Source organism: Euprymna scolopes, chromosome 5, assembly GCF_053919585.1.
Source record: "Euprymna scolopes isolate OS-2025 chromosome 5, ASM5391958v1, whole genome shotgun sequence".
In the NCBI taxonomy this organism is placed as follows: domain Eukaryota; kingdom Metazoa; phylum Mollusca; class Cephalopoda; order Sepiida; family Sepiolidae; genus Euprymna; species Euprymna scolopes.
This window is the reverse complement of record NC_136486.1, coordinates 145,540,275-145,555,574: the sequence shown is the minus strand read 5'-3', so window position 1 is coordinate 145,555,574 and position 15,300 is coordinate 145,540,275. Positions and strand designations below refer to the sequence as shown.

Below are 15,300 nucleotides of genomic sequence, written 5' to 3'. Positions count from 1 at the left end.
GCCACTCAGTTAAGCGTCGCCGGTTGTCCTAAAGAACCCACTTTATATCACAAGTCACAGCTCGGTAGAGAAACAGGTCGTTCCTGTTGTGTAAAAGAAGAGAAAGACGACACTTCATAACGGCGTTTCTTTTGGTAGTCGTTAAGTAGTAGTGTAGTAACTGTCTGTTGTCATGAGACCATCCTCCCAGGAATTACTTCCTTTTATTTGTGTGTAGTTTAGGATATGTTCTGTTCTCTATCATTCCAGGCATAACCTCATTCACTTTGGGTTGTAGTGTAAATTCTGTTCGATACTTATATCATTCTCCCAAGGATTAACTTTTCAGTTTTGCGTGTGGGGAACGAGTAGTCATATACTAGCAAATATAATAATAATAATAATAATAATAATAATAATAATAATAATAATAATAATAATAATAAACAATCATGAAAACAGCCGAAATATGAAGGAAAATCCTTGAATGTGGAAACTAACACACAGGAGCAACAAGTGCGGGCCACACAAACTGCTGCAAAGGCAAAACATGAAACACTACATGGAACCAAGAACACTGAAACTGCATATCTATAAGTTCTCTAACCTAACCCTACCCCCCATTGCCACATCACTGCCACCCCCAAAGAGCGAGACCAAATAATCAAGTAGAATGAAGGAGGAAGGAAAGACCGATGAACTGACCAGAACTCAACCGAATAAGTGCGAAGAGAACTGGGACCCTGGGGAGGCTTATTATCACTCAAATCCCAGCAAAGACCAATAGCTGCTGCCAACGATAAATCAATGGCAAGCATCTGTTGCGATAATGCAAATTTATTTGCAAATGTTATCGAAAAAGGTGGAGAGTGCTGGAAACTAGGGGAGACTTGTTGTCCCTCAGCTTCCAGGGAACATCACAGGCTGTTTTCAGGGAAAGATCTCTGAAGATCTCTGTGAAAGCTCCTTGTGAGCTAATAATATGCTGTTATTTTAAAACGTATCGTTATAATATCCATTCAAACCTTAGTAGGTTCTTCAACCAATTACTATCTTAATGGTCTGCAAGACAACTTTACTTTTCAACGGCCGTTGGGAGGGCACCTGCTCAATTATTTATTTATTGGCCAAAGAAAACCATAAATCTAATTTCATTCCTCTTTGTAGATATACAGATGTGATTCTGGCCATTCAATAAGAAAAAAGATGAAAATTTAATCTGCATAAAGATATACGATTAATCTATTTTTTTTTGCTATGAGTGGGAGTTTATACGAGCTTAGATTGCTCCGATTCAATTACATCCACCTTGTATTACCGTTTTAAGAACCATCTAATCTTTCTGGTATCAAATTACAATTCCTACTTTGAAGAGCGTTATTGCCAAGTCTTCTAACTTTACACTTGTAATTAGATAGTTTACACCCGCCATCTTTATTTGCATCCATTTTTATGAAAACTCCGATGAATTCTTCCGCGGGAAAACAATTACTGTTACAAAATGTGCACCGAAGAAGAATAAAAAACGTGGCAGTTGAAAGAAAACGATCCAGTGTTTTTCATCTAAATTTCATACGTTTGATCGACAATACAAGCTTCCCCTTGTACTTATTTAAAAAAAGGTCCGTAATGAAAATTAAGAAATAAAAAATTACCATAGAAAATCCACGAAAACCATATTCGTTTATATATTATTGTATAGTGTGTTCAATGTTCTATATTAAAAAAAATAATAAGAGTTTCTATTATTTGGATAATTCAGACTACAGTTATCATCTTGAAAGTCATTTTCACGGAAATATTTCGATTTACTTCAAGTGCATATGTTTTAATTTGCATCAACGCACTTTATTATAAAATGATCGCAGATCCTTTGTCTTAAGAGAACTACGAAATAAGCATCGACTTTTTGCGCCGGGAAGAGATTAATGTACAAGTCCAGAAAAATTGGAAAGTTACCGATAAATTTGCCAAACGATATTACGAATGTAAATAAATTTCTTTATAAACGTGTTAGAATATTTACCTCAGTCATGAGACACTCTCGGCAGTTTTTTTTTAAAACTTAATGACAATGCGCTACAAGAAAATTCCGATTACACAACGAAACCTGGAGTTTGACGAGTAATGGTAAATAGTACTTGTAGTTAGTTGATTCAGGAATAGTTTTTGGTTATGATAGTAAAACAAAATCACGCGTCTACTTAAGATAGTAATAAAAATAACACTGCTGGTTATTATAGTAAGAGACATCACGTTTCTGGTTGAGATAGAAAATAGATATGAAGCTTCTGGTTGAGATAGCAAATGGGATATAACGCACATATTTAAAATGGAAAATGGGACATAAGGCTCCTGGTTAAGATTATAAAGGGCAACATCATGCTTTTGGTTAAAATAGCAAAGGAACATCACCATTATTAAGATAGTAAGCGTATCCGATTTAATTAAATTTAAACATGTATGAGGCATAAAGTCTGAAGCTAGCACGCTTTAATACAACCGGCCTGCAGCGGAGCCAAAATTCTAATGATTTATTATAAGTTGACCCGTGACTGGCTAAAATCAAAGACTTATCGTATAGTCCCGTGAACAGTGGCAATTCATGGCGCTGAATGTAAACTGAAGGGAGCTGAAGAACTGTCTCATTACCATGGATACAAGAATGATGCTTTAGATATACAAAAAGTGCAAAACTATTCTGTTTGGGAATTCATTTATATATAAGTGCATATATGCGCGAATAAATTAATATTCCTGTGTTGTGTATAATTGTTTTATATTGATATACAATCCAGTCTATCGCAAATCAAAAGTGAATAAATGTTTATATGGGCAATAGCAGACTGGGAAACGTCCGAAGAGAGATCGAAAAACATTATACGTTATTTTGGTAATCCGGAACTATAAAAAAAATAGGGCTAGTAGAATATGAAAGTACTTAATATGTATTTAAAAATTAGGCCTGTGCTTACAATCAAGCGTAGGCCTGTAGCCAACTTTGGCTGGCGTTGTCCGAAAAAGAACACCCAAACAAGGAAAAGTAAATAAGGATGTTAGTAAAGAAATATAAAGAAATATAAAGAAATCTGTTTAAAAGATAAAGACAACGTTTAGCTGACAAAGAACATTTTATGATTACCGACGCGATGTATAATTGAATACAGTATCTTCATTGTTTCATACTCAAATGGGAAACTCATTTTGCAGTCAGATTAGTCGTCGAAACCAAAAGCATTTCAAACATATTCTTAAGAATTTCAAGAAAAAAAAATGAGATTACCACATCCTTTCACCCACAGATTAAAATAGTTGAAGTTCATATCAACAAGAACAGATATGGCTTTTAGATGCGCCCAACCAATCTCTAGGTTTGCTGTTATTTGAAACTTAAGCGTGACATAAAAACGCACATGCTGTTTGAAACATAGGCGTTACAGACAAATGCTTTTTTCAAACTTAAGCGTGACAGACAAGTGAAAATACTATTTCAAACTTAAGCGTGACACACAAATGCTATTTAAACATTAAGCGTGACAGGCAAATCAGAATACTATTTACCAAATTAAAGTGTGGCAGAAAATGGGGATGCTTTGTCTGTCACATATAAGTTTGTTAAGTGTGATAGACAAACGAGAATGCTATTTCAACCTTAAGTGGGACAGATAAGCGAGTATAATATTTAAAACTTAAGCGTGTAAAACGAATGAGAATGATATTTGAAATTTACGCGTGATGAACAAAGGTGCTACTTGAAATTTAAGCGTGACAGACAAATATGAATGCTATTTCAAACTCAAGCATAAGATCTAACTAGAGGAAATTACGTCTTATAGAGATGATTGGACATATTTAAAATTAAATGCATTAATTAATAAAAGAAAGCAAAGAAGAAAGTGGATATGAGACAAGAAAATATAAAAAAAAAAACAGTTGAAAAATTAAGATTACGAAAAACAATTAAAGCAAGAATGAATAAAAGAGAAAGTAAAAAATAAAAATAAATAAGAAAACTAATGAAAAAAAAAACAAAAAAACACGAAAAATATAGAAAGCAAACCCGGGAAATAAAAGAAAAAGGTTTGGCTCTTTATGGTATATCAACACTTTGGGAGTTATTTAATTCCAAAAAAATAAAAATAAAAAATAAAATAAAAACTGTACAAATTGTGTGAAAATCATTCTATACGATTTTTTGAAAACAAGTTGCTAATTTTTCCATCGCCCGGACAAAATTTGGGAATCAACTCTTCCAATAGTATTGGTAAGTGAAAAGACATAATATATGATAATACTTCAACTCAGAATAACCAGTTTTATAGTCTGAGACTTATCTATCAAAAGAATCACGCTTTCATACGCACATAAAAGAAGGCAGAGTGATTTTGGTATTAAAAGAAAGAAGGAAAACAAAGATGTAAGAAATGACAAGACAAAGAATGAGAGAGAGAGAGAGAGAGAGAGAGAGAAAGAGGAGAGAGAATACTAAAAGAAAGATGATAAATAAATAAAAACCATAAAAATAAAACCAACATATTCCCAAACCCATAAATAACAAAGAATAAATAATGAAGATATATATATATATATATATATATATATATATATATATATATATATATATATATAAGAGAGAGAGAGAGAGAGAGAGAGAGAGAGAGAGATAGAGAGAGAGAGAGAGAGAGAGATAGTGTAGGGAAACATATCGTCACCATGTGTAAAGGGCAAAACGCCAACGGGTCTAAATGTTAATCGTACAACAAGCGCACAAAGTTCCTGTGTTTATATGCACGACATTCCGTCGACACATCATTTTTTATTTTTTACAAAATGGCCGCTGTGCTTGCGTTTAAACTGGAAGACTTTTATAAAAATATACAGAGTGAAAGAAAATATTTAGGCAGCGTTGAGATAAAGTCATTGCAAGTATAGAGGGGCGGTTGAGTTCCACAAAATTAGAGGGAAGAAGAAAGAAAGAATTATCAGAAGAACGAAAGAGCTAGAAAAAGCGAGAAAGAGATTATAAATATAGAAAAGGGCCAGGTAAGGAAAGAGGGAGGGATTATAAACATAGAAAAGGTTTGGTAAGAGAGAGAGAGAGAGAGAGAGAGAGAGAGAGAGAGGGGAGAGGGATAGAAATAGCGCGAGAATATATCAATATAGCAATAGGAAACAGAAGATAAACAAATGATAAGTAGAAAAACAAATAAAAGGCATAATATAAATATAGAAAACGAAATATAAAAAATAATAGGTAGAACAAACTAAAAGAAACAGAGAGATGAGAGAGAGAGAGAGAGAGAGAGAGAGAGAGAGGGGGGAGAGCATGGAGAAAAGGGAAGAGAGACAGATAGCGAGAGAAGAAGAAAAAGTGAGTTAAAATGATTGATTTAAAGAAAGAGTGGATGAGTTTTCATTTGAGGAAGTTGTAAAAAAATGGCCGAAAGATGCCAGCTGCAACTTTCAGATGATCTAAACAAAACTAGTAAACGCATATCAAAATATTTTCTTCCTTCCCCTTCATCTTATATTGATTGCATATCCATTCATGGAATGATGAGTTTAAGCATTTAGACTCCGACCCCCCCCTACACGAAAATGGCCGTTTTAATTATGAAAAGGGAAAAAGAGCTAAGTAAGAGTTAGTTTTCGAGAGGGTGTAGGAGAAAGTGAGGCGATTGAAAATGAAAATGGCCGGTGAAATAGTAAGAGGTCGAAAGTAATACAAACAAAAAATCTCTTAATTGAATAAATCCTTCCCTAAAACAAAACGTTTGAATAAACCCAGTAGTTTGATGAAGTAATCCATGATTTGGTTAGACAGAGAAGAGGTGAAAAAAAAAAACAATGGCAAATAAAGCACCGCCTCGAAAATGCTTTAAATAAACTACAATAGATTATTGAAGTCTGGTTATTCTTCTGCCAAAGAAATGGGGATGGGTGCTAGTCTAGCCGCACTGATGAACTGTGATACAACGAAACAGTACTTCATGTGAATGACCCACATATATAAGTGAGAATATGTGTGTGTGTGTGAGGACACTACTCAACCTATATAATCAACGCATTTTTGATGTACAGACTTGAAATTTGGTATATAGAGTATTCAAACATGTGGAATTTTTTTTCCTTGGGCTTCCTCTGGAAAAAGGGCTGCTAAGGGGTAAAAAATTAAAAATTGGTACTTGGGAGTCATAGGGGTTTATGTTTATCAACTGTATAATGAAGCTTGAAAACATTTTCTAAAGATCTTGGCAAGCTGGTCTGATGGTTACCGTACTTGACTCACTGACTTAATATTTTGATTTCCATCTCAGCTCGAATGTTCTTTCTTATATTGAACTGTTCAGATAAAAAAAAAATAATACTCGCATGCACAGATCTTAGTTTTTTATTTACTTCATTTTTTAAAAAGGAATTTAACGTTACGTTTAATACCGGGCAACGCCGGGTACATCGTCTAGTGTATATATATATATATATATATATATATATATATATATATATATATATATATATATATAAGCTAGAAGGATACCAATCCAGGATGAGCAATGTTAATTTCCTGAACAACTTGCTCAACTTCTATGCCCCCATTAGAAGGATTGAAGTTAATATATAATGCTAATAAACCCCATATTTAGAATCCGTATTCTAATTTTTATCAAAACTCATTACATCGTTTTGTATCTAGAATATGTCTAAAATTAAACGCTGAAATTACTATTTCTGTTTTTTTTTTTTTACTATGTTAAAGCGACCTAACCATAATAAATGGAAACTAGTACAAAACGATTAGCTTGTTGAACACATAAATGTACTTGTGCTTTGGGTTTATGGATTAATTGTACGTCAAGGCGAAACTCGTCTTTCAACAACGAAAAGAAATAAAAATCCTGAAGTCAATAAAAATAAGATTAGTTTTCCTTAGAGAAAACGGGGCAATGTTTTGCATTTACCATCTTTGGATAGATCCATGGAGACCTAGTCGAGGTTTGAAAGTCATAGCAAAGTTTATTTGGCAGCACACGTAATTTGACACCCAATATACACTATCCAAAAATGGCGACAACCGTCTTGGTTTTGAACAAATAGATAGTAGGAAATATATCCATGGCTCTATTTACTTGCTTTCTTTCGAGGGCAGAGTAAGATACTAGCTTTTTTTTTTTTTTTTTTGTAAATTTGGGGAAGATTCAGATTCTCCAAAAGGGGGTCTCTGAATTGGGGCAAAAACAAAATCCATTAATCGAGGACATAACAGCTGAAGTGTATTATCAGAACATATTCTACACTTTGTTCTCAAATAAAACACCCTAAACCTTTTCATTTGGAGCCAACACGAAGTTCATATGTATTTTTGGCTATTTTAGGATTTATGATCGATTAAACGCGTGACGCAACCTAGGATTAAATCAACGAACCGTGTTCAAAGTTACAATTTGATTTCACTAATTCGATTATCAAATATATTCATGTAATCATTATATCAAATAATAAGAATTATGTAATAAATCAAATTGTAACTTGAACAGATTCGTTGATATAATCCTAGATGGCGTTGCATGTTAAATCGACGGTAAGTTCTGAGACTAGTGAGAAAGGTATGAACTTTACGTTAGTTCTCAAAGATATCGCTTAGAATGTTTGATCAGAAAAATAGCAGACGTTAAACGAATCCATTACCCCCTCCCCCCCAAAAAAACCTAAAACAAGAATTTGAAGCTTAATTAATTCCGTTAAAAAAAAAACAGTGAATAGAATACAAAATTTGAATTTCAGAAAGTTTTTATTTGGGATTTAAGAAATATAGCAAGAAGTGATACACAAATAAAGTGATTCGGAATTAAGGAAAGACAAAGGATAGATAAAAATCTAAAAGTTTACAAAGATAAAATAACGAATATCCCCTCGCCCTCTTCATAATAAACCATGTCTGAGATATGTTTGGCACATAAGCAGTCAAGCACATATCAAAACTGGGAGATGAGGATTTATAATTTGTATTATTTGGACTGTTCACGCTATTGTTCTCACCTTGAGTGTTATTATCGCAACGTTTCGACCCGTAAAACCTCCTTCAGGTCTATCTTTACTAATACGGGAATCTGCACGGAATTTTGAACGGAACCCTTTATCTAATCGACGAAAGAAACATGTTCTCATTCTGTCAGTCATGACTGGGTAATAGTCTTAAGTAATTCGCAGTTGTATTCTTATAATTACGAATTACTTTAGTCTTCTACCTAATCATAGCTGGCGGAACAGGAGCACGCTATCCCCTTGGGTTAAATAAAGTTTTCTGTTCGAAATTCCGTCAAGATTCACCAGTTCGACAAAAAGATTCCTGAATTTTACAAGATACACCTGGCGGAGGTCGGAGGTTAAATCGATCGAAGCGTTGTGATAATAACACTCAAGATGAGAATAATATTCCGAATAATCCAAATAATGGAAGTAAAGTTGCTCTCTGTTTACGAATCAACCTTTAATTAGGATATAATATTGTCGAAGACGAATTGCTCTACCAAAGCTTGAGAATATAGTCTATACTACTTTTTTTACCAATAGCTAGCTCTCTGAGATAGATTCATACCTTTCTGGAAGGTATTATTGAAAATACTACAATAGTCTGACAGAGCAAGAACACATTACGCCGAGCTCAGACTGCGAAGATAAGTGCCATTACTTCAGATATATTTATAGAAATTTAAAACCCTGCATAAAATTCCAAGTTTACAGTTAGTATGTTGTACTTGAACACAAGCAATCAGTTATTAGTTGATATATTCAAGTTCAGGAAGCTCAATGTCTTCCAAATGAAAAATTTAAGAACAATCTCTGGTATAAATTTGCGAGATAGACAAACAAATACAGATATCAGAAAGAGGCTTAATATTAATAGCTTCATCAACAAAGGTATTTAAAAAAATGGTTAATATCGTTTTGGGTATATTTTTCCGGTTATCAGACTTCAGCTATGTATAAAAAAAATCATATAAAGAAAATTTAATTGAGGAAAGATAAAAAAGGCGACCAGATAAAGAAGAAGACATGTGTACCGCTTCTGAGGACTTAAAGACTCGTGCTAATTTACAAAAGTTTGCTTTCAAATATGTGACGAAGCTCTTTTCAATATGCACACCAGTCAAGTCAAATTGTTAGTTAAACACATTTGGTATCGCTTGCAAATTATATTATATATCTGTTACGTCTTAATTCCTTTTAACTTCTGATTTTAATAGATCTAAATTATAAGTAATAAGTAACAAAAATAATGACATTAAAAGGGAAAAACTGCAGCGAATCACATTGCTTTTCAAAGAAGTCAGTAAATTCCGCTCACTCTAAAAACCCCAAAGGTTAATTTTACAAAATTCAAACAGATCCATAACTTCAGTTATGTAATCACTACTTTCACCCACATTTTAAAAATGGTTGTTTTTGTTGCTTTGATATATGTGATTCCTTGTACATGTCAAAAGTCCCAAATGCGAACCACCATTAAAAGAAATATTGTTTACTTAGTATTCGCCGGATGAGGCATATATTTACTAGTAAGAAATATTTTGTTATAAAGTAATATATATATAAGTCACCTTTAGAAAAAATATATTACTAACAAAAATATGTATCCTTTTGCTAGTATACATGTGTGTGTGTGTGTGTGTGTGTTCAGTATGCTGATAAATAATCGATCGTGACGATTTAATATTAACATATACTACTCCTCAGGCGAACCGACAATGCTGAAGAGCACTCCATCTTAAGCGAATTGAACCGGCTTTTTCTAAAAGAGGAAGTTTCATGAGAATATAAATTAACAAGCAGTTCCCAGTCATTTGTATTGAAGGAGGAGGTTATACCTGGGAGGATAGTATTATGACTACAGAAGATATAGAACAATACCCCCAATAAGGAAAGCAATGCCTGGGAGAGTTGTATCGGGAAAAGAACAGATATTACTGCCCTCTCCTAAATTGAGCTTTGACAAATAGTCTATAATAGTATAGAAAACTTGCGCATTAAAAGATTGTACAATAGTATATTAATAGAAGTAATAGTATAGTTTCGGCTTCAGATAGACAGACACCAAACCTCCATTATTTATAAGTGAATGGAGATATTTTCTTAGAACACAAATGTAAAAAAACGCCGTAAGTTGTTAGATATAGGTAAGGTATAACATTTCTGTTAAATGGAAACGAAATAATAATTTAGTAAATAAAACCAAGCAAGGAAACAGTAATGAACATTTGGAAAATTATTTCTCAAAAAAGAAAAGAAATTACTTTGTAGACAATATATTAAAGTAAAGTTCTGAGTAAGGCGAAAAAAAGTAAGTAAAAAAGAAAGAAAAAAAGGAAAACAAAGAAAAAGAAAAGAAATGGCAGGAAACGAAATTTAGAAAATTAAAAATTAAACTGCAAACAAAACGTATTATTTTTTAAGGAAAATATCAAAAACAGTTATATATATATATATAAATACTTACCAAGATTTTTTGCGGCATGTTTGAAACTGTTTTGGGCCGGAAGAAAACCTGAACGTACAAGCCTGAAGAAGTCAAGAAGAACAATGCACAGTGAGAGGAGGAAACAATTGCATATATATATACGGTATATATATATTTATATATATATATACATATACTGGTAACCCGATACGGCTTGATCTCAACTATCAAATAGGTATTTAGTAAGCTTTTCTGACCTTCTTTATATAAATACGTCTCGGCTAAAATCGGGTCTACCTTCTACGCGCGCGCACACTTCCGACAAATGAGAATCGTTTGCTGAACGGCGAGCCAATGTTCCGCCAGTCTTGTCTCTTGCTTTTCATCTTTAAAACTCTGCCTGCTACTTTTTTTCCTTCCTTCGTCATTGGAGATCGCTTATAAAACGATGTAGGAGGAGCAATGAAAAAAAAACCCATAGTTCATAAGAGGGGAAAAAAAGAGGAAAAAAATGCAGTGGTGGCGGTGAGGTTTCAAACCAGGTGTGTGTATGTGTGGTAAAAAAAAAGTTTTACATTTTACTAAGTGCGAATTGTACACGTCATCAATGACGTCATATGTGAATATATATTCAGCACTTATTTGTTAATTCCTTCATTGACACTCTGTCGTTTTTGAATATCCGAAATAGTATATTCATTTATTCATCAAAGTATATACGCATCTGCAATCTGTAATCTTTTTGTTTTTTATATATACTTTCTTTCTATGACTTTAGATAGACCCAACAGTACTACGGCTAGATATAAGTTATTACTTTTAATAGATATGGATACGTAATCTGCCTAATGGATACTGCGTGGACTATGGAATCGGTTACCTAAATTTTAACTCTTATTGGATCTATTGTTGTTACACACTAGTTCGACGGAAAGTTTCCCAAGTTTGATAAGATACGCCTGAAGAAGAACGGACGTTACATCGGTTGAAACGTTGTGATAATAACACTCGAGATGTGAATAATAATCCGTAATTATGCGTAACTCATTTTTGATTAGTACCTTAAAAGCTTTAACCGTGACATTGAACAAAAAAGAAAAAAAAGAAAGAAAAAACACAGACACGAAAGAAAAAATGAATTATGAAAACTAATTTTCGATTTTCTTTAATAAAACACATGTAGATATATCTGCATCTTTTTAACCACAAAAGGAGTTAATAAATCAATAATTGATATGCGCAGACGATAAGGTCAATACAGTTCATATAAAAACCTGTTCAACTTTCAAGAAGATTTATAACCATTTCACAATTAAAATGTTTAGACTGCAAGTAGTTAATGACTATAGAAAACTTAATCAACTTCTCGTATGATGTAAACAAGAGCAATTCGTTTTCGAGTTGGAGTTATTCGACTACTTGAACTCGGTAACCTTACTTGAACATTATCATTTCTTTTTTCGGATCATTCTGACGTATTTCCTTGGATAGTTGTTAGTTGCAACTAGACATTAAAGAATATATTTGATTTTAACTTTTAGTTTTATATAAAAAAGAAACTGTTTACATTTGTTTATTTTAGATGTCCATTAGAAAGGTGTTTTAGTATAGCAGAAACACCCAGAGTTCAGTTACCTGTGTAAGAGCATATATGTTTTCATTAAAAAGAACGAAACCTTAGATGTATCATCCATTGATACCTTCGGTTTTACAGAAAACCCCCTGAAAACTCAAACCTGGGGCTAAAGAATACCAAATGAATCTGTTCTTCAATCGATGCTTTGATGATCTAATTAGATAAGTTTTCTTTCTGTTAACCCCCAAATATCGATGAATGATAAAATTTATATATATATATGTATATATATATATATATATATATATATATATATATTCTTAAATAATAATAATAATAATAATAATAATAATAATAATAATAATAATAATAATATATACGTGTGTGTATGTGTGTGTGAGAGAGAGAGAGAAAGAGGGAGAGTGAGTGAGTGAGTGAGATAGATAGATAGATAGAGAGAGAGAGAGAGAGAGAGAGAGAGAGAGAGAGAGAGAGAGAGAGAGAGAGAGGGAGAGAGTTTTTGTGCATATTAAAAAGTCTAGAAAATATTCCCTGCAAATAAAGTTTATTTAATTTATATTACATTTCCGATTTGCAAAGCTGCCGTGAAAACAAATGGTTTTCAAATCGTCTGTGAATAAATATACTTATATACATACATACATACATACATACATACATACATACATACATACATATATATTTATATATATGTATGTATATATGTATATATGCACGTGTGTGTATGTGGTATATACATATATGTATATATATATCATTTATTTGTTTTTTTTTTCTGATTTCGATACTTTCAAACGAATACAGTTATTTACACGAAAAATAATTTTACCTTAATGCTAGTTGGGAATAATTTTCCCTTAACCAAAACAAAGAGGATGCCACAAAATGAAAAGCGACAAATATATATATTTATATAATATACAGACATGTCTTTCGATGGTTATAAACTCATGAGCAGATTGGGATTAGAAACCAGAACTCTAGAATAGTTTCAAAGTTATTTTTTAAAAATTACACCTATAAATAAAGATATGTATTCCAGATTAGCGAGGATTGGCTCAGTGGTAGAGCTTCAAGCAGCAGACTTGGGGATCCTGGTTTCTAATATATATATATTTATATTAATTATTGAAATTCTGGAATTTGATAGAGAAATATTTTTATCTTACTGTGTTCCTTCGAAAATTAAACACACCGTGTAGTTTACTTGCCATAAGTATATTATTTTACTACTTTGTACCAGTGTACTAAGAACAGAATAATTAAATACTGGAAAAGTACATACATAACATTCATCTCATAAGTACATATATATATATATATATATATATATATATGTTTATATATATATATATATATATATATATATATATGAAACGGTAATTTATATATGTATAAAAATATCTTTATATAAGATAGGTATATAATATATGCATTTGTGTGTGTGTGTGTGTGTGTGTGTGTGCGTGTATACATACATATGCATACACACACACACACACACACATATATATATATATATAGATATGTGCGTGATATTCTAAGATATAACGACATTTGCATACAAATAAAGATATAGAGATATATAGCGTATTATAGACTAAATCTAAACATAAAAAAAACAGTGTCTGATTAATAAATATATTCACTGGATACATGTATAGGTATATATACATGTATAGGTATATATACATGTATACGTTGCTAAACACGTTTATAACTTAAAACACACTTACCAGGAAGTACAGCGATTTTCGCAAACGGATACGTGCAAAGAAAACAATATCTGAGATGATGTCTTCAAGAAGCAGATGAAGGTGAATAAAAAGAAATGAGACAGACCAGTAAAGTTTCAAGGAAAAAACATCGATAGAGAATGTTTAGACGAAGAGATAGCGTTACTACAATGGTGGATTTCTTTCACAGATTTTTCAACAAAGCCAAAAACCAGCTTTATCGCCCTAGATTTACGTGGGCAGCCATTTTCCCCATAGCTACATTTTTTCGGCAGCAATTTTGTCATTGGAACGCCCATTTCCCAGATTTCGACGAAGGCACAACTTTGCTTGAATACATGGGGCGGAGAAAGATTAACGACATGTACATAGATAACACACACACACACCTATCAGTATATATATATATATATATATATATATATATATATATATATATATATATATATATATATATAAGTTTTTTCACCGATTTAGTTTTTTTTTGCACGTATAGAATGTTCAAATACTTTTTACAGTGGCTTCACGCGTTCCCGTGATCGTTAATTTAATCTCAAAGGTAGGGTAGAATTGACTTCAATTCAATCGTACCTCGGCGATTACACCGTATGGTAACTACATGAAAAAACTTTTTCTGTAATATACACGCACATGCGTATGTAAAATTACATAAGACACACACACACACACGCACACACACACACATATATGTATATATATATATATATATATATACATGTATATATATATAGTAAGTTATAAAAATATAAAATTACTACATAGCTCTATGTATTGAGCACTGTTGAAGTAAATACTTAAAGTTTACGCATAAAATAATACTATCGTATATTAATTTATGTGATTAAATGAATTATATATATATATATATATAACCTTTTAGTGGTACAAAAACTGCATAACGCTTTGAAAATAATATAAGAACAAACCCTTATTATAGAGTTTGATTCTGAAAATCATGTGAAGATTTTGGAGCCAGTCTCATTTCTTGAACGTAAGCCGTCGATTTGTCGACAAAAGGAGTCCATTAGATCATATGACCTGCTCGGAAATATATCTAAATCGTTATTATACTCCACTCCATCTTAATTGTACATATATTTTATTTTATATTATTGCATATATATTTCATACGAATTCTCAATCACCTTTTCTTCCAATTTTCCCTTCTTTTTTTACTCGTATATCTCCGTGTATTTGCTATTACGTGTTAATTTGATTCGTCTTTTTTATCTTTCAATGCCAACGATTGACTCCTGATGAGTTTGTTTGTAAAAGGAGCTCTTACGGTTTGTTCTTATACTATTTCCAAAACAATATATATATATATATATATATATATATATATATATATATATATATATATATATATATATATATATATATATATATATATATATATATATATATATATATATATATATATATATATATATATATATATATATATATATATATATATATATATATATATATATATATATATATATATATATATATATATATATATATAT

The 15,300-nt window shown here is 31.8% G+C and overlaps 1 protein-coding gene across 6 annotated transcripts in view; it reads right to left on the bottom strand.

Annotated features, from left to right (window-relative positions):
- The window catches only part of LOC145277001 (filamin-A-like), a 257,559-nt gene extending 243,597 nt beyond the window's left edge, over positions 1 to 13,962 (bottom strand). For 2 of the 6 annotated variants that reach the window (XM_080128586.1, XM_080128589.1), the window contains exons 1-2: positions 10,693 to 10,833; positions 10,475 to 10,536 (exon numbers count right to left, since the gene is read on the bottom strand). In XM_080128586.1, coding sequence (XP_079984712.1) covers positions 10,475 to 10,492 — 18 coding nt within the window. In that variant the 5' untranslated portion in view covers positions 10,493 to 10,536; positions 10,693 to 10,833. Of the gene's footprint in view, positions 1 to 10,474; positions 10,629 to 10,692; positions 10,844 to 13,768 lie in introns of those variants that run through there. The other 4 variants (XM_080128584.1, XM_080128588.1, XR_013868075.1 and 1 more) reach the window with 3 other exon arrangements.
- Between the last annotated feature and the right edge of the window lie 1,338 nt (positions 13,963 to 15,300).